This window comes from Nyctibius grandis, chromosome 4 (assembly GCF_013368605.1).
Source record: "Nyctibius grandis isolate bNycGra1 chromosome 4, bNycGra1.pri, whole genome shotgun sequence".
Classification (NCBI taxonomy): Eukaryota; Metazoa; Chordata; class Aves; order Nyctibiiformes; family Nyctibiidae; genus Nyctibius; species Nyctibius grandis.
In genome coordinates, this window is record NC_090661.1 from 70843009 (window position 1) to 70865255 (window position 22247).

The 22247-nt window shown below is 41.3% G+C and overlaps 1 protein-coding gene across 9 annotated transcripts in view; it reads left to right on the forward strand.

Annotated features, from left to right (window-relative positions):
• The window catches only part of JMJD1C (jumonji domain containing 1C), a 110007-nt gene extending 88188 nt beyond the window's left edge, over positions 1-21819 (forward strand). For 8 of the 9 annotated variants that reach the window (XM_068397426.1, XM_068397425.1, XM_068397421.1 and 5 more), the window contains 16 exons: positions 670-871; positions 1895-2109; positions 3136-3288; positions 5988-6077; positions 7447-7574; positions 7756-7969; positions 8456-8670; positions 9133-9411; positions 9811-9979; positions 10393-10483; positions 10573-10703; positions 11861-11983; positions 13035-13174; positions 15406-15582; positions 20442-20573; positions 20913-21819. In XM_068397426.1, coding sequence (XP_068253527.1) covers positions 670-871; positions 1895-2109; positions 3136-3288; positions 5988-6077; positions 7447-7574; positions 7756-7969; positions 8456-8670; positions 9133-9411; positions 9811-9979; positions 10393-10483; positions 10573-10703; positions 11861-11983; positions 13035-13174; positions 15406-15582; positions 20442-20573; positions 20913-21002 — 2549 coding nt within the window. In that variant the 3' untranslated portion in view covers positions 21003-21819. The remainder of the gene's footprint in view (positions 1-669; positions 872-1894; positions 2110-3135; positions 3289-5987; positions 6078-7446; positions 7575-7755; positions 7970-8455; positions 8671-9132; positions 9412-9810; positions 9980-10392; positions 10484-10572; positions 10704-11860; positions 11984-13034; positions 13175-15405; positions 15583-20441; positions 20574-20912) is intronic. The other variant, XM_068397420.1, reaches the window with a different exon arrangement.
• The last annotated feature ends 428 nt before the right edge of the window (positions 21820-22247 follow it).

Sequence of the window (22247 nt, forward strand, 5' to 3'; positions counted from 1 at the left end):
CATATTAACTCAATAGATTTGCTCCTTGTGTTACTCGGTGTCGGATCTGCTGACTCTCATATCAAAAATAGAATTGTACTGCTTAGCCTTACAAAGACAACGAGCTTGACAGAGTAAATGGATTCTGTTCTTCCTTAAGCCGGATATTTCACATTAAGTTCAGATGAGTTACAGGTGAATAGTGCAGCTCTTCTGTAATCCTATCTGTAACCCTCAGCAAAAATAAATTTTGAAGAAGTAGGATTTTTTTTTTTAAGCTCTGCTTTCATTCATTAAATTGTTGCCTTTTTTGCATACATCTTTGCTTGAAACAGAAGTCAAACCTTTCTTTCTTGAGGTGTTGTATTTCTTTCTTTATTTTGTAAGAATGAGATTCTGAAGATGTTTTTAGTGGAATATTTGGTGAACGATACACTTAATATAAGAGAAAATACAGTGTCCTAGGTATTCCTGGTAGGCCAGCAGGTAGTTTGCTGTGCTGCTGCCTGTGAAAGTCTTAATTGGTAGATACGTTTTTTAAACTTCGGTGCTGACAGGCAGACAAATGGAAGTAATAATGAAATACGTTATGCAGGTAGCATGTACTTTCAGAAATGTTGAACGCTGCCTGATGTGACTGGGTTGTGTGAATAAAGGCTGCCTCATCTGAAACTCTCCTTGCTTTTGCAGCTGGTATACCTCGCTCGGTGTTAAAAGATTGGCGCAAAGTAAAGAAGCTGAAGCAAACAGGAGAGTCCTTTTTGCAGGATGATTCTTGCTCTGAAATAGGACCAAATTTGCAAAAATGCAGAGAATGTAGGTTAATAAGAAGTAAGAAAGGAGAAGAACCAACTCACTCACCAGTATTTTGTAGATTTTACTACTTTAGGCGGTAAGTACAGCTATTTTCCTGATAATGTTGTGTTTTAACTTTTAAAAATAATGCTAACAAAGGACTTGCGTGCTTGAAAGCTTGTCTGATTTTTCTGGCTCAGTCAGTCTGCCTGATAAAAGACACAGTCTAATTCAACAGTATTTACATTTGTATTTCATATTTCTTTTGTGGACTGACTTCATTGCTGTTTAAAGCTTCATAGCAGAGACATGAGAACAGCTGCCTGGTGTACCTTAGGCAAGCAGAAAATACAGCCCATCACCATTACACAGGTGTCTGACATTTGAAGTGGGATTTTCAAAAGGCAAGCTTCAGTTACTCTGGACAAGTTGTACAACCGCAGTTGCACTTAGTCCTAATTGTTCTTATGCCAGTATACGGTGGGAACGCTGCTCAAGGCTTTCTGGGAGTTTTCTGAGGACAGAGGAGTTGTGACCTCCTTTTTCACAATTAATGGCCAATCAAGGAAAACTCGCAAGTCGGGAGGAAAATTTCCCAGCATGCGGCATAGCATACGTGGTGCAGGCAGCACAGCTATCGAGACAGAACAAAACAGCACGTGGGCTGTGTTGTCAGGATATATCCAACTCATTTTGGACAGGAAATTGTTCCCTAGATTGGGTTTAATTTTTTATGATGAAGCTTTAGTTAAAAGACTTGGTAGTCCTACAGAAAAAGGTGGAACAAAACTTTGGCCCAAAAAAAAAAAAAAGGAGAGAGAACTTTCCTGTCTGCAATTTTAAAGCAGTAATAAATGTTACAGAGAGAGAATGATGAGTAAACTGAATGCAAAAAGTGCCTAAAAGGTTCGTTTCAGTTTTCATGCTTCCTTACTGTTCGTTTTAAAACCATTTTTGGCAGTAGGATTTATTTTTAAATTAAAAAATATGGCAGGACTCTAAAGAAGGTAAAGAAAACTTACTTCTGTTAAGACATAAGCAGTAAGGTAAATTAGAGAGTAAACTGTAAGTCACAAAATATAATGATAGATGCAGTTAAACTCTCTGTTTTCATTTTTAGGTTATCTTTTAGTAAGAACGGAGTGGTTAGGATAGATGGTTTCTCCTCTCCTGATCAGTATGATGATGAAGCACTGAGTTTATGGACACATGAAAACTATGAAGATGATGAACTGGACCTAGAAACTTCTAAATACATTCTAGATATCATAGGTGATAAATTTTGTCAGTTGGTAACATCTGAGAAAACGGCCATGTCCTGGGTGAAAAAAGACGGTAAGGAAATCTCAAGTGCTCCCAGGTGTTCTGCAGCTCTACTCGAGTGTTTGCGTTCATCATGACCCATTGCTTCCTTTCAAGTAGCTCACTTCACCAGACTGTCGTGCTGGATTTTCCTAGGCTATTTTGTAAGAGAGTATGTCGGAAAGGGGCAGGGACCTTCCCCAGTGGGCCAGGCCATTCCCCTCCCTGCACTGGTGGTTGTGCTGGGCTGGGGCCAGGGTGCTGTTGGGATTGGAGCAGCCTTGGTTCCCATCTTGGCCTCCAGCTCTCCAGCCAGAGCGGCCAGCTCCAGGCCAAGGCCTGCGGTGAGCCAGGTGCTGACTCCTGCCAACAGACACTGTGTTTCTGACGCATCTCCTTCCCAAAGCAGAGGAGAATAATGTGACAGCGTGGGCCTCGCGGAGCATGTGCTAACACCGTCACCTCCTCCCCACCAAAAGCCACAGTTAGTCCATCCTTCTGGCCCATGGCAGATGGGCACAGGCTGGAAACTTGCTGGTGGCTCCACTAATTCCAGGCAATACTAGGAGGAGGTAGGACAGAAAGCAGAAGTACTGGCCAGGTCTCCAGGACAGGTACCTCCCTCCCCTCCTGCCAGCTTTAACCATCCAACTCACTAGTTTGGCTGCCCTTGAGATTAAACACATCCCCTAGGCAGTCTGTTGAAATACCCAGCTGTCTTCATTGCATGGGGTTAAAAGTATGTGTTAAAGAAGTTGTTCTTTGTACTTGGAACCTGCTCATGCTGAGCAGGAATATTCTTCTGTATTACTTTAGTCTGTGTTTTTTGGATGCTTTAATTCCTTTTATAGTGTATTGATAGTAGCATTGATGGGGGATGCTGTGCAGTGCAACTAAGTGGGTAGAAATTGATGGTGTGTTTATGAAGGGTCGCTTTTCTCCCCCCACTCCCAGTTGCGTCTGAGGGGAAAATGACGAATGCTTCATCTATAAAGACTATTTATTCTGTGCTTTGCATTTAAATTTCAGTCCTTTTATTCTGCTTATTTTGTATTTCAGCCAAAATTGCATGGAAGAGAGCAGTGAGAGGAGTCCGTGAGATGTGTGATGCATGTGAAGCCACATTATTTAACATTCATTGGGTCTGCCAAAAATGTGGATTTGTGGTCTGCCTAGATTGTTACAAGGCAAAGGAAAGAAAAAGCTCTAGAGGTCAGTTCTTTATGAACTAGAGTATTGTATAGGCTGTTTATTCTCATTTGTTGTAGAGCTGCTGATCCCCTCGTGTAACTGCCTTTCTCTAAAGTGTTAAATTCCCGCTTGTGTGTTTTGGTTTCTCTTAGATCTTTTTTTGCCTCCTTTTTTGTTGGTAGATGTAGAATCAGTCATTCAGAAAGCAACTGCCTTGGGGGCTATTTTAGGTCCTTGTCCACTTCTCAGTCTTTTTGTGTGGATTGTCTTGGATTGCGTGTGCCTTGCCCCCCCTCAAGGTTAAATCTTGTTCTTCAGCTGTGAGACTGGCACTCCATTACACCTCCCTGCTTTATGGTAACTCATTTCTGTTTAAGACTTGCCTTGATTTGAGTGCTTTCTGGAGTCCTCCCTTCAGAAGTACATGGTTTGTCATATTGACCTAACAGGCTACTTTTTTAATATAAAAAAAGAAAGAGATGGAGAAAAATACTTCACGTAATATTTAAAATGAGTGTTAATGGAGGTTTCACAACCCAGCAGCCTACACACATACTTGGTGTAATCTAATTCCTGTGTTTTAATGGAAATGTCTAGTTTAGTCTGTAGGGAAGTATAAAAGGACTGACTTGTAAACCTGTGATTTCTTAGTGACCCAGCCTGGTTGCAGTTGAAAGGAGGAATGGCTTGGAAGATGGATGTGGTCATTCAGCCCTTGGCTGTGACATTGGTACTCGGGCTGCTTTTGCAAAGGACTGCCTTGCCCTGGGTGGCAGGCAGTGTGCCCTGGCACAGTCCTGCAGTCAAGCACCGCGCCAGGAGCTGGTTCAAGTATAATGCTGTTTTGAAAAGCATTTCCATGTTTGTCATAGCAGCATAATGTCACAGATGTGAAATGTTAGTAAAATAAAGTTTAACTGTTGGATGGCAAACCTTTGATAAATGGAGTGGCTCATCCACTTTGTCCTTGGCTTGCGGTGAGAGGCCTCCTACACTGCGGTTATAGGATGTTCCCAGAGACTTCCATCAAAGCCTGCAGTTTCTGGGGGACTAATGTCAGTGTTTTCCAGTGTTAAAGCATTAACAGCTGTTCTTGGTGTTGGAGCTGCTTCAGCAGCTCTTAACTGGCTTAAGTCTGTGTGTGCGCATGTGTGCATCCATCTGACGTGGCTTGGGATATACGCCGAACATTATTTACCCTAGTGGGAGCATGCAGTCAGAGGCTTTTTATAGTGTGCGTGTTAACCGGCCAGGAAAATTTTCGTAAAATGTCTTCAAAGCTTAAAAAAAGCAGTATACAGGAGCAGGCTTCTTTTCAGTCTTCTGACAGGGAAGACTTCCTCCTTACTGCTCATCACATTACATGCAAAAGCAGAAGTGTGATAGCTTCCCTCTCTGCGGCTTTATTTCTAATGATGCTGTAGGATTCGTGTGAACTCTCTCCCTCCTTTGGCACACTCCTGCAAAGTTCAGAACCACCCACCCATCTCTATATAATAGCACTTTATATTACACCATTTTTCCTGGAACCGGTAGTTGTTTTTACAGTTGCTAAATGTAACGGAGAATACACTGGTTTCCCCCTGCTTCAGCAGGAATGTTAGAGGTTTAAATGTTCCATATTCAGATATTTATCAATGACTTCTCTCATTACTTTACTACATGAATGAGTGAATATGCGTCCGTTGTTACATTCAGACAGTTCATGGCACCATCAAGTGGAATGCCACGTTATGGCATTTCACTGATCAAATATATTAAGTATATATGTGCTGTTCTGGTTTTTGATTTGATTTATGTTCATGACCAGTTACATATTTAAATGTTTTAGGAGTTACAAAAACTACAGAATAGCTAACAAGTTAATACTTATCTGAAAGGAACGTTTGGTACGTTGTGTATCTATTACAGTGTAAGAAAATAATGATTTAAATTGCATTCCTGTTTCTACCCCAAAATCACATAGCACATCGATGACCAGTTGCTTGGCCAGACATTTTTTGCTCTTGTTCTTCCTCTGTCTCGTCTTTACACGGCATATTTTTCTGGCAGGGACAGTCTTCCCAAAACGTTATAGAAAGCCTCTCTCTCCTACCACTGAGGCCCTCTCTACTGCTGCAAACGATTTTTGACCAGTACATACAGACTCGTGGTTTCATGGTTGCTTTAATCTGACATAAATCCATGATGCAGCTTCCCTCTCCTGTGCCACCAGTAGCACCGGTGCAGCTCCATGGTAGGCCAAATCAGAGAACTGATTCAGGTACAAGATTAACTTTTTGGCTTGTTTGGCCCTCTCTGGTTGAAGACAGCCACTTTCAGTTGGAGCGTGGATTGTGTCGAATTAAATTAGCTGTGCAATTGCAGCCTAATTGTGTCTCTCTTCCATGTTAGAATTCATCAGGGGGGTCTCACTCGCTCGATAGCAACTGTACAGGATTTTAGCTTGTGCTAAATTGGCAACTCTCTAAATGTAATAAAGGGAATATACTTTGAAACTCTGAGGTTATTGGCAAGGGTCTGAGTATTGTTAAACCTCTTTATGCTTTTCCTCATTGTGGAAAGTAGCTGTTGTATGCAGATCTTTGTCACGCAGGATACCGGGACAGAAGACTTACAGTATGAGCAGAAAACCGTTTCTAAGTAAAACAAATGTGAAAAATGTTAGCTCTGTGTACCACTGTAGGTGAAGTAAAACAATTGGCAATGTGGTTTTGCAGATAAGGAGTTATATGCCTGGATGAAGTGTGTGAAGGGACAGCCTCATGATCACAAACACCTGATGCCAACGCAGATTATTCCAGGCTCTGGTAAGACCACCCGCGAACAAGCAGGATGTGTTTTTTCCCAGGTCTTTCTGTGAAGAGAGGCCAGAGTTGTTTCTCGAAACTTCTCATTTTCCATTTAAAAACCTGCGAATTGTGTCAAATCCTCGCAGGAAGGCAAGTGATTCTGGGCAGTTAACAGCAAGGGGCACAGATGATGGAGAGAAAGAGGAGTATGCTGACAGATGTCTGAAGGGGCTTTGGGGACAGGCAGTGAAGAAATTCAGGGTGTTTGTTGTGACTGGTTTGTACCTTTTCAGAGCAGAATAAAACAGCCAGAATGTACTTAATAGATCTGACCTTAGCTGTTAAAAGAAAATGTTAGAATAGTACTGCTGAGGAGCATTATGTGGCAACAGATTTTTGGGGATTTGTTTTTCACTGTTTTCTGCCCTCCCCGCCCCAAAAAGAAGATTCATATGTGGTTTTGGTTGGACTTCTGATTGAGCATCTTAAAGCAAAACGCAGTGAAAGAGCTTGTGATAAATGAAAAACTAAGCAGTAATCCTAAACCCAGCTAAATTCAGAATTTTTCTTACAACCAAGTGAGTTTTATGAAGGAGCGTGGTTAGGTGTGATGGTTGTTGTTAGTGCAACTTTACTTGCGATCTCTGGCAGTGTTGATGCAGAGCAGAGAACAGAAAACGCAAATGCACCCTTAAACTTGTTAAGTAAATTCTCAAGTTATTTTAAGCTGGAAATACAGACCCAGTCATTATTTTATGGGTTGTTGCATGTTAGTTCAGGTAGAAATGAAGGTTGGTTAGATTCCATAATAAATTCAAATTGTGACATTCCCCAGAACAGGTTCCAGACCAAAACTGGTTTTAATTTTAAATTGTGAAGTGAACCACTTACCTGGAAACAGCACACTGAAGACTGCCTGCATAACCGCAGTTTTGTTCTTCTCTGCATACCCATTACCAAACAGCCTTAAATTACATGATTACATACTAATTTTTTTGTCAAGATGTGGCTCGCTTCAGTCTGTAGTTTGACGGCTTTATTAAGTGAAGCAATGATGCACCCATTGAACAATGAGGAGTAAATAATGAGTGACTGGCTTCTGACTTGCTTGGTGTGTGCCATGCAGTGGGAATGTGGGGTGCAAGTTAGGTTATTCAGAAGAGTAGTGTGCAATTATTTAATTAAAGACCTTGTGCCTCTGCATGAGCTTTAAGGTAAACCGAACAGTCTTTGTGTAGTATTTTTGAGTGTTAAATTTAGTATTTTTAGTAGTTTAAATTTTAAGAAGGTTTGGAGGTAGCATTTTAGGATCTCAGTGTGTGTATTGCAAAGAGGTTAACACAATGATGGAGGACTGCTGATGGTTTTCTTCTTAATTGTCTTTTAGTTTTGACAGATCTTCTAGATGCTATGCACAATATTAGAGAAAAATTTGAAATTAAATCCCATTGTCAGTGTACCAGCAAGCAGAGCACGCAAGCTGGCAAGCTCCCTGCAATGAATGGTGTGTCTCAGGTGAGTCTAAAATGTGTGTATGCATCACAGTTTGTTTAGATGTTCTGATTCTCGAGGATTGTTGTATTTGAATAGTACCAGTTGCATTTTAATTTGTATATATGATAGTTAAATGGTAGTCTTGTCTTTGAAATACATTAAAGCAAAGTTAAATACTTAAAAATAAATTTGTGCTTTACAGGTTTTGCAGAATGTCCTGAACCACAGTAATAAAATTTCTCTGTGCATGCCTGAGTCTCAACAGCAGAATATTCCTCAAAAGTCCGAGACAAACGGTAATACAAGTCCGAGGAGTGATGTAAGCACAGACAGCAAGTTAACACCGCCTGAATCCCAGTCACCGCTGCATTGGTTAGCTGATCTTGCAGAGCAGAAAGCCAGAGAAGAAAAGAAAGGTAAATGTTTGAAATTGTCATATCATGCCCATGAATTTGGGGGCACTAGTGATACGTAATTGAATTAATTAGGAAAAATTCACCGAGTTTTCTGTTCAACAAAAATCAAAGGTGATGTTCTTTTCCCCCTTAATTTTAATTTTGAAACTTCAATGCCTTCTCCTGGTGGCATCAGAATCTGTTACCAGAAGAGCCACTAGTGGAATGCATGTGTAATGTGGCAGGATTTCCAGCTACAGCGTCTCTCATTTGTGGCGGGTACTCACTCAGCTGCATGTCTGAGCTGCTGAGGAAGGCCTTTTCATGGTCACACTGTTCTGACTGCATTTTGAAGGATCTAGTTCATCCTCTGGTGTGTTTTCAGGTGAATAAAGTGCTGGTGCTACAGTATATTACCACTACTATAAAATGCAGGATACTGGTGCTGTTCCTTTGTCTGCATTGTGATACAATAGTGTAAACTTCGAATTATTATTTTTGTTTTAGAGAACAAAGAATGTCCTTCTGGAAAACATTCAAAGGAAGAGAAAGACCAGGATAATTTGGAGTCCCAAAACTGTAAAAGCTCCCCTCCTGCGTCCCAGAACAGTGAGCAGGGCTCAACCTTACGAGATCTATTAACTACAACAGCAGGCAAACTGCGTCTGGGTTCTACAGATGCTGGTATTGCTTTTGCTCCAGTTTACTCTACAGGAACAGCAGTAAGTGTTCACAAGATGTATGTTTTTTTTATATCAGGATGTGAAAAGAGATCTCTTATCATTTGGTTTTGATACATTATAGTTAGAGCAGTCTGATAGCTGTATTGCTTTAAATACTCATTTATAATTAAAACTTTATATGCACACACACACACATTTGCATTAACATTTTTTTATATATATATATAGTGATCATTGATGCATACTGTGAAGAAATTGTCCATGAAGTTGGATGAAGCCTTAGCCTGACAAAGTAAAGGAAGATACCAATATACTGAGTTTTGTAATAACTATATTTCTGACTTCTTCCATGTGAGAATACATGCAGTGTTCTACAAAGGAAGTAGGCAACTGCAAGCTTCTAATTAGTAATGAAATGTTGTCATTCTACTGCAAAAGGAATTGCGTTAACTTTGTTTGCTTTTACGTTGTTTAAATATACGTTTATTTGTTTTCTAACAGAGTGGCAAGAGTGGAAGGACTATGCCAAACATTCTTGATGACATAATTGCTTCAGTAGTAGAAAACAAGATTCCACCAAATAGAGCACCAAAGATAAATGTAAAATCTGAAATAAAAGATGAGCCAAAGGATGATAGAAAATGTATTCAGGATGACTGCAGTAAACTGTACAGTGATGTTCAGTATTCGTGGATCTGTGATAAGCACGTCTTGTGGCTCAGAGACCATAAGAACAACAACAACTGGAAGCTCTTCAAAGAGTGCTGGAAACAAGGCAGGGTAGGTATTGAGTTGTTTGGTCTATACAGTGACCTCAGTATGAACTCTGGGAGAGCTGTGTTAAAGGACAAATTTGCCTAACCCCATGTTTGGAAGCGTATTATTAGCAGTGGGCAAAAGCTTGTCAGGTATAGCCCACATACGAACCTTGTGTAGTTTAAACTTAACTCAGTTAACTGCTAATAATAAGAAATTACTGTTACAGAGATTGAAATTTCAAAGAGAGGTGTGTATGACATCTTGGGTGGGGTTGCTGTTGGAGGAAGTGTTAATAGCTCAGGAGGGCCAAGGTCTTCAGGCTGTGTTTCGGGTGCATTTGTACTCCAGTTTAATTGAAGGAGGTGTTTACTTCCAAACGGATAAGTATTGATTTTTAAATTTTCTTTTGTTTTTTTACAGCCTGTTTTAGTGTCTGGTATGCATAAGAAAATGAACTTCAGCCTGTGGAAAGCTGAGTCAATTAGTGTAGATTTTGGAAACCAGCAAGCTGATATCTTGAATTGCAAAGACAGTATTATTTCAAACACCAGTGTCAAGGAGTTCTGGGATGGTTTTGAAGATGTTTCAAGTACGTTACTTTAAACACAGTATTCCATTGATTCTGAACACGATCAATGTTAGAAACTGCAGTTAAAAATACTCTTTATGCATCTTTAGGCTTTGAAGAAACTTTAATTTAAAAATAAAGCTCTTGGTAATATATTTCCAGAGAACGTGATGGAAACTTGCGTTTTGTACCTTTGCAGAGTTAAAGATATAACTAATATACTAGTTAGGTCTGACCATGAAACTAAACAAATGTCATTGTTCCTCAACTAGTTGAGTTTGTTTTGTATCCTTCTTGAGTCTCGAAATAAATTATCTCCTGTTTTATGGATGAAATCTTTATAAACAGGTTAAGAGTTCAGTTATATGTTTCAGTTGAATAAAGTAAAACACCTACAGTGTATTAGTTTTTAGTAATTTCTATGTTATTTGCAGAACGGCAGAAAATAAAAAATGGGGAAACAGCTCTACTAAAACTGAAAGATTGGCCTTCTGGTGAAGATTTCAAGGCTATGATGCCAGCAAGGTATTTGAGTTTAATATTAGATGTTCTTAAGCCAATCTCCATGTTGTGTGTTGATGACACCAATTCAATTGCATTCTTTTCTCCTCCAGATATGAGGACTTATTAAAAAGTTTACCCTTGCCTGAATATTGTAGTCCAGAAGGAAAACTGAACTTGGCTTCTCACCTGCCAGGATTTTTTGTCCGTCCAGATTTGGGACCCAGACTATGCAGTGCATATGGTGAGCATGCCCTAGAAATGCAGCAGTTGCCTCTTCCCTTACAAGTGTAGAATATCACATGTTATAATGCTTGACAGAAAGCTGAGCTTGCTTGGAGGATTATTGTTCACTGAATGTAGGAGAAATACTTTACTGACTTGGATATTAACAGTACGTGCACCTCAAGCATTAGAGTTCTTTTGCTTCTGCATTTCTTTGTCTTTTTTGTGCTGTTACAGTCTTCTGAAGTATATAAATGGTCAGCTACTTTTACATAGAGAGATTCCTTCTTTAATAATGCCGTATGACAAAATACTTTGTGAAGTATTACTGTGTTTATAATTCTGGTCATAAATAAATCTCAGCATTTTTCTCATAATTTTTATTGAATACCGTACACTCAAAAACCTGTTCAGAAAAGGTTGTTTCCCTCAGACTTTTTCCAGCTGCTCCTTCTTTTGCAAACAAAGTTGTTCAATTTTGTTCTACAAATGATTGTAGTGGAACAAGAAATGAGTTGTAATTTGTGGCATGATGGCTTTGATTTAAGAAGTTCTCCAGATGTCCTTTGAAATAAACGTATTAACAATAGTGATCAAGGCCTGGGTCAGAAGAACTGAATCATTAATGACACTTTTACGTAATACTGCTGCAAGGCTTAGTGTTCTGAAATGTCCTTGTGACTTAAGCATGTATGTTTTCACCTTTTAAAACTAAAATGAATTTTCCTCTTTACTGGGGATTTCTTTTGGCGAAGAACTCTGCTTACAGCCTGGCATAAAAGTGACACATTTGATTTGATAACCTTGTGTATGCATTGTACTTATATTCAGCCCTGAACAACCTGAAAGGTTTGGGAGGAACGTAGTGGTCAGGAGATGCCTTTGATTATTCTGCTGAAATGTGTTTTGTTCTGCCCCACCTGCTACGTAGGGACGGTTACCTGGGCTAAGAGGTGCCTCAAGGTCCTTGTTAAAAGTAACTTTTTCTTGCTTAGCAAGTGCAACAAAAGCACGTTTGTAGTTTGTATATCTCAGTATTTTCACATTAAAGCCGGTACATAACATGCTTTTCTGTGATGCTTGGCATACTTTCAGAAATTTCTTCTCAGTTAGCTGTTGCACATTTCTGTTTGAAGGTGAATATGCAATGCAACAAATCTTAATTTTATCTTGTAGGTGTGGCTGCTACTAAAGACCATGATATAGGAACCACAAATCTCCATATTGAAGTTTCTGATGTCGTGAACATCCTTGTTTATGTTGGCATAGCGAAAGGAAATGGAGTACTTTCCAAATCAGGTAAAGGGAAGCTCATTGTGAGAGGGTAGGCGGGCTGAATGATGTGCTGCTTTTAAAATTGACACTTGTTTTGAAGTGGACAAAAGATGTCCATAAGTGCTTGCTTAGACCTAGCAGAGTCTTTGTTTCAAGAATTTGCGCACACATTAATTCTGCATAAAATACACTGCAGTTCATGAATTATGAAATGGTATTTCAAAGTCTTTTCACTTTTTTTTTGCCGTGACCTATAACTGATGTACCATTCCTGCGCCGGGGCTGGCAGAGCTAAGGGAAGTGCAGGATGAAGGATTTTCTCTGGAAGCTGTGGTAGTTCTAACAGTTATGTCAGGATGATGTATTTGCCAAACCTTCTGTTTATTCTGCTCCCTCTGGATGCACTGTGTTTGCTCTATTGAATTTGGACTGTAGTGTAATTTTTCAGCACCAGAGAGCTTAAATTGGTGTGTGTTAGTCCTCTGTACGAGGTTTATTGCTTATGTGAAACAGTCTTTAAATCACTGAAATAGTTTTGTTTCTTTCCCCTTATTCTTTTGTCCTCTCATTCCATAATCAGCAAATACAGGTTTTGGGTGTGACTAATAGAGCTGCAGTAAGGTTTGCTGTCTTTTATTTGCTTCATTTTCACTTGCATGCGCGCTAAGTTAATAGCGGCAAAACTCCAGTGTTTGGGGAGAGCTCTGGCTTCCTGAGTGGCCGCTGCAGAACAGCGTGCAGAGCACAGCTTTTGCTGACTGCAGGAAAACACTTTGTTCATATTTTAATTTTTTGGTGCTAGCCCTGCTTGCTTTTTTCAGGTAGGAGAATGTGTGCTGTCAAATTCAAGAGATGTAAAAAAGTTTAAAAATGAAATGTTGTTTTTAAAGGTATTTATGGCATTCATGTTCTAGTAACTAATTACAAACACTGAACAAGAGGATCATCTGGGGACTTCTGTGGTATTCAGCAAACTTTTACCTGCTCAGTCTTGCACAAGAAGTTTGAAAAGAAGGTGTTTAGTTTCAGTTTTTCCTCTGTCTCACTTCAAAAAAATATTTTTGTTGAATCTTAGGAGTTTTGAAGAAGTTCGAAGAGGAGGATTTGGATGACCTTTTAAGGAAGCGGTTGAAAGATTCAAGTGAATTACCTGGTGCTTTATGGCACATTTATGCTGGCAAAGATGCTGACAAGATAAGGGAGTTTCTGCAAAAGGTTAGATTTATAATAGGTACTTTATAAATATAATCTCAGTAACTGCTAAATGAAAGGGGGCTGGCAAAAACCACGAACCCCACCCCTGTGCTTAGGGAAGGCGGGGGAATTCTTTCCTTTATAGTACATAAAATAAATGATAGTTGACCTGCTACATCAGTCCACAAATAAAATACGTAACATGATACATACTCACCTCTTGGGAGTTACAGGTAGCCTGCAAACTCTGAAGGCTCAGGAGGGCATGGAGATCTATTCTTGTCCTTCTCCAACACAAAGGATAATTTTATTTTTTTAGTATTGGCATTTGTAGGATAATGTTTTTGTGTCACTGATCCATTCTTGCGTTATCAGATGCTGAAATTTTTGTGAATTGTCCCATGAAAAAGCCCTGACCTTGCAACCCAGCACCCACTGATCTTCATAAGGGCTCTGTGTCATGTTAGTTAGCTTTAGCAGCATACGATGAACAACTTAGCCACATCAAAACGTTTCAGGTTGTTACTTACCATGTAGGATGAGTATGCACCACAGGGCCATTGATAGTCATCAATGGCATTAAATTTAGAGATACCATGTTGGAAGCAGTTTTCTGTGCCCTGTCTTTAGCACGTTTTCATGTTCTGGAAGGCAGGCTTGATGGGTGGCATAGAAATACCAAAATATCACTGAAGTGGTTGCTCAAGGAAAAGAAGTCTTCACTGTCTTCTACTGTGGGAAAAAAAAATCAGATGAGTTTTAACTGGCTAAACCAAAGGGGTCCACAAACAGGCTGGCGGCCAAGGTCTCTACTGCGAGCAGGAAGAGCCTAAGAAATTTAGCAGTAAAGATTCTCTTGGACAATAAGCCAGTGTTCAGTCCCAGGGCAGCTGTCCTCTGACAGGACATGGGAAGCAAATGTTTGTGACTCAGATATGTGCTCTTTGGCAAGCTGAACTCTGGGGAAAAATGAGCACTAGTAAATAAAATACAGCTAATTCCAGGAGAATATGACTTATACAGCGAGGCTTTTCTGTTCGTTGAAAAAGTAGATGCTCATAAAGTAGGTGATGGCTCTTCAGTTCAGAAAAGAGAGTTGTGAACAAAATCACGAATGCAAGGGAAGAGGTGGACAATGAGTATTATTTGGTGTTTCTTCTTTCAGAGCAATTAACGGATACTGTGAAGCTCTTCGAGCAGCAGGTTTAAAAAGAATCACTTAAGGCGCTATGTGACGAAGTTGGTCATTTGCTGCCCCAGCTTTCCGTGGTATCCAAAATGAATTGTGTACCGCCTTGTGTTTGGTGTTGGTGGTGGTTTTGCAATACTGAATTGGAGATTAATTGATGACTAGACCTTGAGACCGCTTTGCCTGCTGATAAGAGAGAAAATCTCAGTATCTCGTTAGTACAGAAGAAAGGTGATAATACGTAAGACAGTTTCAAGCTGTGCATCACAATTAAGTATATTTAATATCAATATGAATAAAAATTATGGTTGTAATGAGACAATTGTCTCCTGAGTCATGACGGATTGGATATGTGTTTTTTGTCTTCAGTCACTTTCTTTTGTCACTATGACTGATTAATTAGCAATTGATTAAGGGTAATATTTGTTCCCCTGTTGGTTTAACGTGATGAGAAATGGATGTTGCAGTTAAGTCCACCGCTGTCAGGAAGTATTTTTTTTTTTATGTCCATCATTTTTTCCAAATTCCTCAATGGGATGGTAGGAAAATAACTTCTTGCCACAGAGTGGTTGAGATTGGAAGGGGACCTCTTGAGGTCCTTCTGTCTAGCCCCGTGCTCAAGCAGAGTCGCCTAGAGCAGGTTGCACAGGACCATATGACCCTTAGTTTTATCTGCTGCTTTTTTCCTGAGCTGAGGTTGTGGTGTTGCACATCTGTGTCAGAAGTGCAGGTTGTAGCTTGAGGAATTGGCAGCATAGGAACTCTAGAGGTCAGATTTTATTTTCTTGATGAAAGAAGTCACACAGGGAGCGTGTTGCTTATTAATAGATTATTGTGCAGAGTTCTTGAAAGCTCTACATTTTGGAGTGCGAGTTCTGCAGATGTCTTCAGTTCAGTAGGACTTCCCAGTTCCTTTGAGCCTCTTTTGAATCCCTAGCTGAAATTCTCACTTGGGTATTGGGAACACAGAAGTGTGGCTTCGTAAGTTAAGTATACTAGCAACTTCTCAGCAAAAGGTTCAGCTTCTTTTGAAAGTGACGTGGGATCTTTTCTGTACTTACAGATAGCAAAAGAGCAAGGCTTAGAAGTTTTACCGGAGCATGATCCAATACGTGATCAGAGTTGGTATGTGAACAAAAAACTTCGCCAAAGACTTCTGGACGAATACGGAGTAAAAACCTGTACAGTTATTCAGTTTCTTGGTGATGCTATTATTCTACCAGCAGGCGCACTTCATCAGGTAATGTACATCTGTTTAAAGACACACAGGATCAAATAACATCAATAAAATAACTTTTTTTCAAAGGCGTTACTACATCTGTACTCAGATTTTATTTTCTTACTGGTAGCTATTAGTGTATAGGAATGTATAATAAGGTACATCTGCTTGTGTAGATGACTAGTCAGTACTAACATACAGCAACTTGAATGCTTGAAATATACTGTTCCTTTTTTCCTTTAAAATGAAAATGAGCAGACTACTGTTAACCACTTTTTTCCACTTTTCATTTCATTAGCAAGTTTCTAAATAAACTGGTGTTAGTTACGGCAAAGCCAGGTTAGTATTTTTTGTCTTCTAAACCAAAAGTTAACCTAACGCCAGAGAGGCAGGGAGAGCAACCCAAGCACATAAGAATAGCTGGATGTCAGGTGTCATTGTTCTTGTCTCTGGCTGTAGGAGAATTGTAGTGACTATTTGGGTGTAACAAGGTGTTTCTGTAGCAGGATTTGGAGGACGTTTTCCTGCTCTGCATTAAGTTCCTTTTTACACAGAAGGTGCATCAATCGCCAGGAGCCATCATTGTCCTGTCAGCAGCTTTCCTTACCATCAGAAAGAGTGGTATCACCTTGGCAGCAGCTGGGCTGATTTACTTCTTAGTTACGGTAGAAAAAGTGCTGCCAGCAGGGCAGTCCTGGAGAAACAGTATGCATTTGTGTGGCAAGCTTCAGTCCTCTCCTAGCACATAGGGTTTGTTACCTCATTTTGTTTGATGGAGTTTTTTTTCACAGTTTGCAAATTGCTTCTCCTTGGTGAAAAGAGGAAGAAAGTACAATTGTTTAGACATGATTTTTGGCCAGTTGTAGATTTATTTTTTTTTTCACTCCATGAGCCACTTCCTGTTTCAGCAGGAAATGGAGCCTGCTTTCTTGCTGTCTTGCCAGCTGTCAAGCACCACTAATTAGCTGACTGTCAAGGAATGAGGAGCACCCCCACCCTGCAGTAGGGGTTGTAAACCATCTTGCTGTTAAAGATTTATCAGTGATCTCCACCCGGGTTCAAGTGAGGCCAGGCCTTTCTGAAGAAGATGCTATTTGGTTTCTGGTCTGCAGATCGGCTTCCAACCACCGCCTCTTCTGGGCAGAGAGGAAGCAATGGCTTACCGTGTCACTGTGACCAGGGCGGTAGGGTTTTCTCTATGAAAAAAATGACTGGGGTGTAGTGATGACAGGTGTTATGTCCCTAATCTGTCTGCTGGCTGTGTCAGTTGCTGGGGCATTGAAAGCAACAGGTACCTTACCCAGACTAGACTCCCGTGTTGTTCCAGTGAGTCTTCAGATGGGTCACATGGTGGTATGTTAACCCTGGATGATCTGTGTGGATTTGTTTTCTGGCAAAAGAAAGGGGAAGAAAACCCACCAAACCCAGGTGACCAAATCTTGGGTTGTTGTAGGTTGTGCAGGGGACTGTACCATGTCTCCAGGGCTTGATGTTGCTTCACAAAGGTGAAGGGATGTCTGGCATTGATGTTATTGTTTGCTCCTGTTAGGCTAAAGCAGTTAGGGCTCCCAGAGTTGGTAAGATTTGTATTGCATCCTCCAGTAACCTTACCCTGGTCTCTTGAAACAAGGGAGGTATCCCAGATACAAGAGTAAAAAAGAAACCCACAGAAAATAACAAACATACTGGGGAATTTGTTTTATATAGCATGTGGCATTATATAAAGGCATACAGAATATAAAATGTGAAGTAGTGGGACTGTTCCAGGCTTCCCTGCGGTTCATAGGTTTAAGGACCAAAAATAAGACCACTCTTATCTTTATCTCCTTGGCTTTCAACTTCAGATTTCTTTTGAAGTGGTAATGTTCTAGCTTCTGGCACCAAGGAGTTAATAACGTGGTGTTTTTAAACCTTAGTGGGTGAAGCTGAGAACCTTTTCATCTTCAGTGAGAAGTTCCTGTGAATCTGCCACGTAGGAGGAATTGAAAGCATCGTGTTCTTTCATGTACGTCTGTAGTACTCTCTATATAGAAATGCATAAATACTGACCTTAGGGATCAGCACCAACACTGCATATATACAATACAGAACACATTTAAGGGCTTAAAAATAAGTCTGAACAAGAGTACATACCAGGTTAAGTTTACGTGTTGCTTCAGATTTACATGCACATCATGAATCTTTAATAATTAAAACTGGATGAGAGTTGATAATAAATTTGATGGTAAATTAACATTTTTATTTGCCTATCAGTAATGTTGTGGAGCAGAGGAAATCAAGCTGAGGGATGGAGTAAGGGAGCCCAGCTGCCTGTGGTCACTGCATGGTGTAGCTCAGACACCTCCATGCCGGAGCCAGTTAGGATTGTTGTTGCACTGGTGCTTCTGATGTGCTGGTCTAGAATTTTGCTGCTCTAACATGGAGGAGGTTGTGTATATTTCTTCTATATATTCTTTTTTTTTCCCCCAGCTTCTATGGATTCATGTCTAGCTTTTAAAATAACTTGTTCTTAATATTCTATGGTAGCATAAAGCTTTCCTCTTGCTTCCCAGGTTCCCCCCTCCTCCCTGTGTACTTGCAGACAGCAGTCACATCCCCCTTGTGATCATTTCAGTAGGCCAAGTCAGACTGTTCCGGTGGTGAGGTGGGAGGGAGAGCCTCTCCTCTGAGCTGTGACGGTCGGAGCAGCCTTGTCCGTGCCTGTTGCGGAGGGAATTGCTCTCTTGGGAGGAAACCAGAAATAGATTCAGCATTGGACTGGTCTCCTCTGCAGGTGCTTCCCTGAATGTTCCGCGAGTGATGCTCTGTAGGACTGCATCTCCTTTCTCCTTGGCTGTGTGAGGGGGGGAGGTCAGAAGTGCCCCCTGCTTTGCTAACGTCCGGGCCTTGTTCTCTCTCTGGCGCTTGTAACGACGAGCCCTCCGCTCTCCTTGGAAACTCCCCCAGCTGAAAAAGGGGGGTTTTACTCCTCTGTTGGGTGATTCGCTCTTTCTGCCGCTCCGCTCTGGGTGATCCTGTATCACTGCCGTCCTCTGCGCATGCCCTCCAGGGTTTTAATTTGGTGACTCCAACTTTGTAAAATATTTTAGTGATAAATTAAAAGCTAGAAATACTTGAGTCGGTGATTGAGATGTGTTGTTCAGGCAACATGCAAAACTTGTTCATAGTAGAACAGGTTATTACAATGTTGTTTTTTATAGTGGTATTATCTTGATTTAACAGCTGGAATATATATTGTAAAATAACGTGCTGGAGGTAACGCGACATCCTGGCGATGTTCCGATAAGGATGTAGGATAAAGGTCTGGGAGCTGGGTATGCAGAGCTGCTGGGCCCAGAGCCTGGTGGGAAATGGCTGGTCCTCGGCATGAGGACGGGAGGGAGAGATGGCTGTGCCCGGTCACCTTGCCCACCCAGGCTGAGGCCTGGGGCTTTTCTGACCCTCCACCCGTCTCCCGCTGGAAAACCCCCGCTCTGCGTGGGCTGAGGGCGAAGCTGTTCCCTCGGTTCAGCTGGAGCTGGCACAGTCGAGGGAGTGCCGTAGCCCTCGCCCCGCAGACCTCGGGGGGATCGTTGCTAAATGTATGTGTTTGTGTGTGTCACTGTATCGGCTTGTGTTATCAGTATTATAAATAGAGCTGCCTGTGGGCTGTCAGCAGGGCATTTCCCGTGTTAGGTACCAGACCGGCCGGGTGAAATCTGTCTTCCCCTGAAGACTTGTGCACTGATAAGACAGGCCCTGGGAGGGAAGGAGGTTTGAGGCACAGCAGAAAGATCTGAGGGCAACAAATACTGCCTATTCTGCAATGGAGGGAGAGGGAATCAGCAGCTTAGTGAGGAGAGAGTGGTGTGGGATTTGCATGGGGTGGAAAGGGAAACAAGGGCAGGTAGAGACCTGAAACAGATGAGAAGCCTGCGAGGGAGAAGCGTGTTGCGTCCTCAGCTGTGTAGGCCCCAAAGGTTTTTTGAATGTCAGGTGTCACAATAGATATTTTAGAGTATGCATCAAAAACCTCTATGGATTTTGCTAGGCGCGAGCTTAAAGTATCCAGATCTCCCTCGGTACTGAGCAGGGTGGGACTGTTTGTTTGCCCACCCCCCCAGGCTCTGGTAGAGTTGCAGAACTGACATGACACAACTCGGTGAGGAGTTACTGGAATTTGGGGAAATGAGGTTTTTGACGTGCTGTGTAAGTTGTAAGGGTTTGGGGGTGAAAACCTGACGCCGTATGGTTCTGAAGAGGACAAGCAGCAGCTGGTAGTCAGGTCACAACCAGGAAGCGATTTTTCCTTTCCCCTGTCCTCCAGATACGACCTGGGTGGCAGGAGATGGTGTCCGTTCCTCTCAGTAGCTCCCTCTCATCAATAAGAAGTGTTCAGGGAAAAAAGAAAGTGCCTTTTCTTCCCCCTTTCTGAACCCTGCTGCTTTGTTCGTGTTTTTTTTCCTTCTAAGAATTTCCACCAGCAGTTAGTTTTCAGCGAAGGTGGCAAGCTGTGCCTGGCAAGGCTGCTGTGGAGCCGGGCTGTGGCGTCGGGGCCCGCGCAGTGTTTTGGCAGCGGCTGTGCGGCAGCCGTACGCAGCAGCGGTGCTGTGCAGCCGGTGGAAGGGTGGGATAACAGGCAGAGTACGCTGAACTAACGTCAGAGCCGACTATGGGAAGACGCGCCGCAGCACGGGCAGATGCGTGTTTTTCAGAGTGTACCTCTTGCCAGAAGCTACCTTAGATAATTGCTCTCTACATGCAGCGTATAAAGACGCCCTGTAGTCTGATAAGCCTGTGGTTTAAGAGATCTTAAGGCCCACTCTTTTCTCAGGTATCTCTGCCACAGAATAACCCCAAAATACTAATTATCAGTCTCCTCTTCTTGTTATTTTGGATAGGTGCAAAATTTTCACAGCTGCGTTCAAGTGACCGAAGACTTTGTGTCTCCAGAACACCTTGTACAGTCATTTCACTTAACGCAGGAGCTGAGGCTGTCAAAGGAAGAAATCAATTACGATGATAAACTGCAGGTAGGAGATGAATTCTGCTCTGGAAGCTGTTGAGAGGGCAGGGCACGCTCAGGCTCATTGAAATGCGGAGCAGTGCGTGGAGCTACTTCCTCGCTGCTGTTCACACAGAATAACAATGAGCAGCAGCATGAATGCCAGGGGTGCAAATGACTCTCCCTTGAGTTGCTGGTTTTATTTATTTCACCTTACATTTTAGAATGTGTAAAGAGGTGTTCCCTTCTGCACTGGCTTGCTGTAGCCTTCCTTCTTTTCTTTTTTCCCCATGCAGTCCTAAACACAGTTACTTTGCAGACTTCCTTAGTCGCAGGCCTTACTAAAATCTGTCTGATGTTCTTGCAGGTTAAAAATATCTTGTATCATGCAGTTAAAGAAATGGTGAGAGCTTTGAAGATTCACGAAGGTGAAGTGGAAGATATGGATGAAAACTAAGCGCTCGCTGCTTTTTTTGTGTTAACATCACGCGGAGGTTATATTTTCTAACACACGACCAGTATGCACACTAATTTAAGCTTCACAAACCATCAGTGCCAAGAAAAATGTAGTCATCGCATTTCCGTGTTAATGACACTGCAACGGTAGAGCTTCATGTCACAGCCACTGTGATTACACTTTAGACTTGCAAACAACGCAGCAGCATTCTGCTGTCCTGTATTATAATGTACATGAAGTTTGTGAAATGTCAAAAGATTTAAGATGATGTATTTATTTTTGGAAAAAACCCACAAAATTCTATGCTATATTGTTGATCAAATGTAAATGTGACTTGTACAGTTTGCTAAAATAATTCAGATATTTTTCACTACATTGAGACAGTTACTGTGAGAGTAGGACACAAACACCAGCTATTGCCTGCATTTGGGATCTTGCTGAGTCCGCACAGCAGTCATGTCATAATCTGAAAATTACTGCCAAATAATTGTAAACTTTGTAAGATATAAAGTATATAAAGTAGTTATTAAATACAGACACTTCAGTATTTTATTGAAGCTATTCAGTGTACAATTAAATGTTTTCAAAAGGTGTAATTTATTTAAAAATTGTCTCATTTTGGTAAAATTTATGTGAACTTTTAAAGCTAAATATTAAACTTAATATGCTATGTAAATATATACATATATACATTCAATGATGTATTTTTTTAAAACATTGGCTTGCTTTAATTTGTTAAAAGTGCAAGTGTTACACATGCTTTGTACATTGAAGTTGAAAGGGGTTTTACATTTTCCATTAAAATGACTTTATCAAACGCTGTCGTGTTGTTTTTTTGTGCTCGTGGCGGTGTGTGACAGCCCGAGCCGGTGGCGCGCAGCGATGGCGAACGCACCTCTGCAGCGCTGGCGATGTGGCGCCGTGGTGCTGTGCGCCGCTCTGCCCTCTCCGGGCCTGAGACAAAACTGCGGGGGGACGGTGCTGGAGCCAGAGAGCGGCTCTGCTTGAGGGTAAAGCAATTGAAACGTCGCTTATGTGGTGTCTTTAATAACCCAACACTTACTTTGAGCGAATGGCGGAAACGAATTTGTATAGAACATTTTTTTATAGCATCTTGGCTCTTTACAGTTTGATACAGAAAAATAGCAGATGTTTAAAAAAAAAAAAAGATTTGTATCTGGTTTTGTTTTGTAATTATAAATGTTAGATAGCTGAGCAGAATTCCAGTCTTGGCGTTAGTTTGAA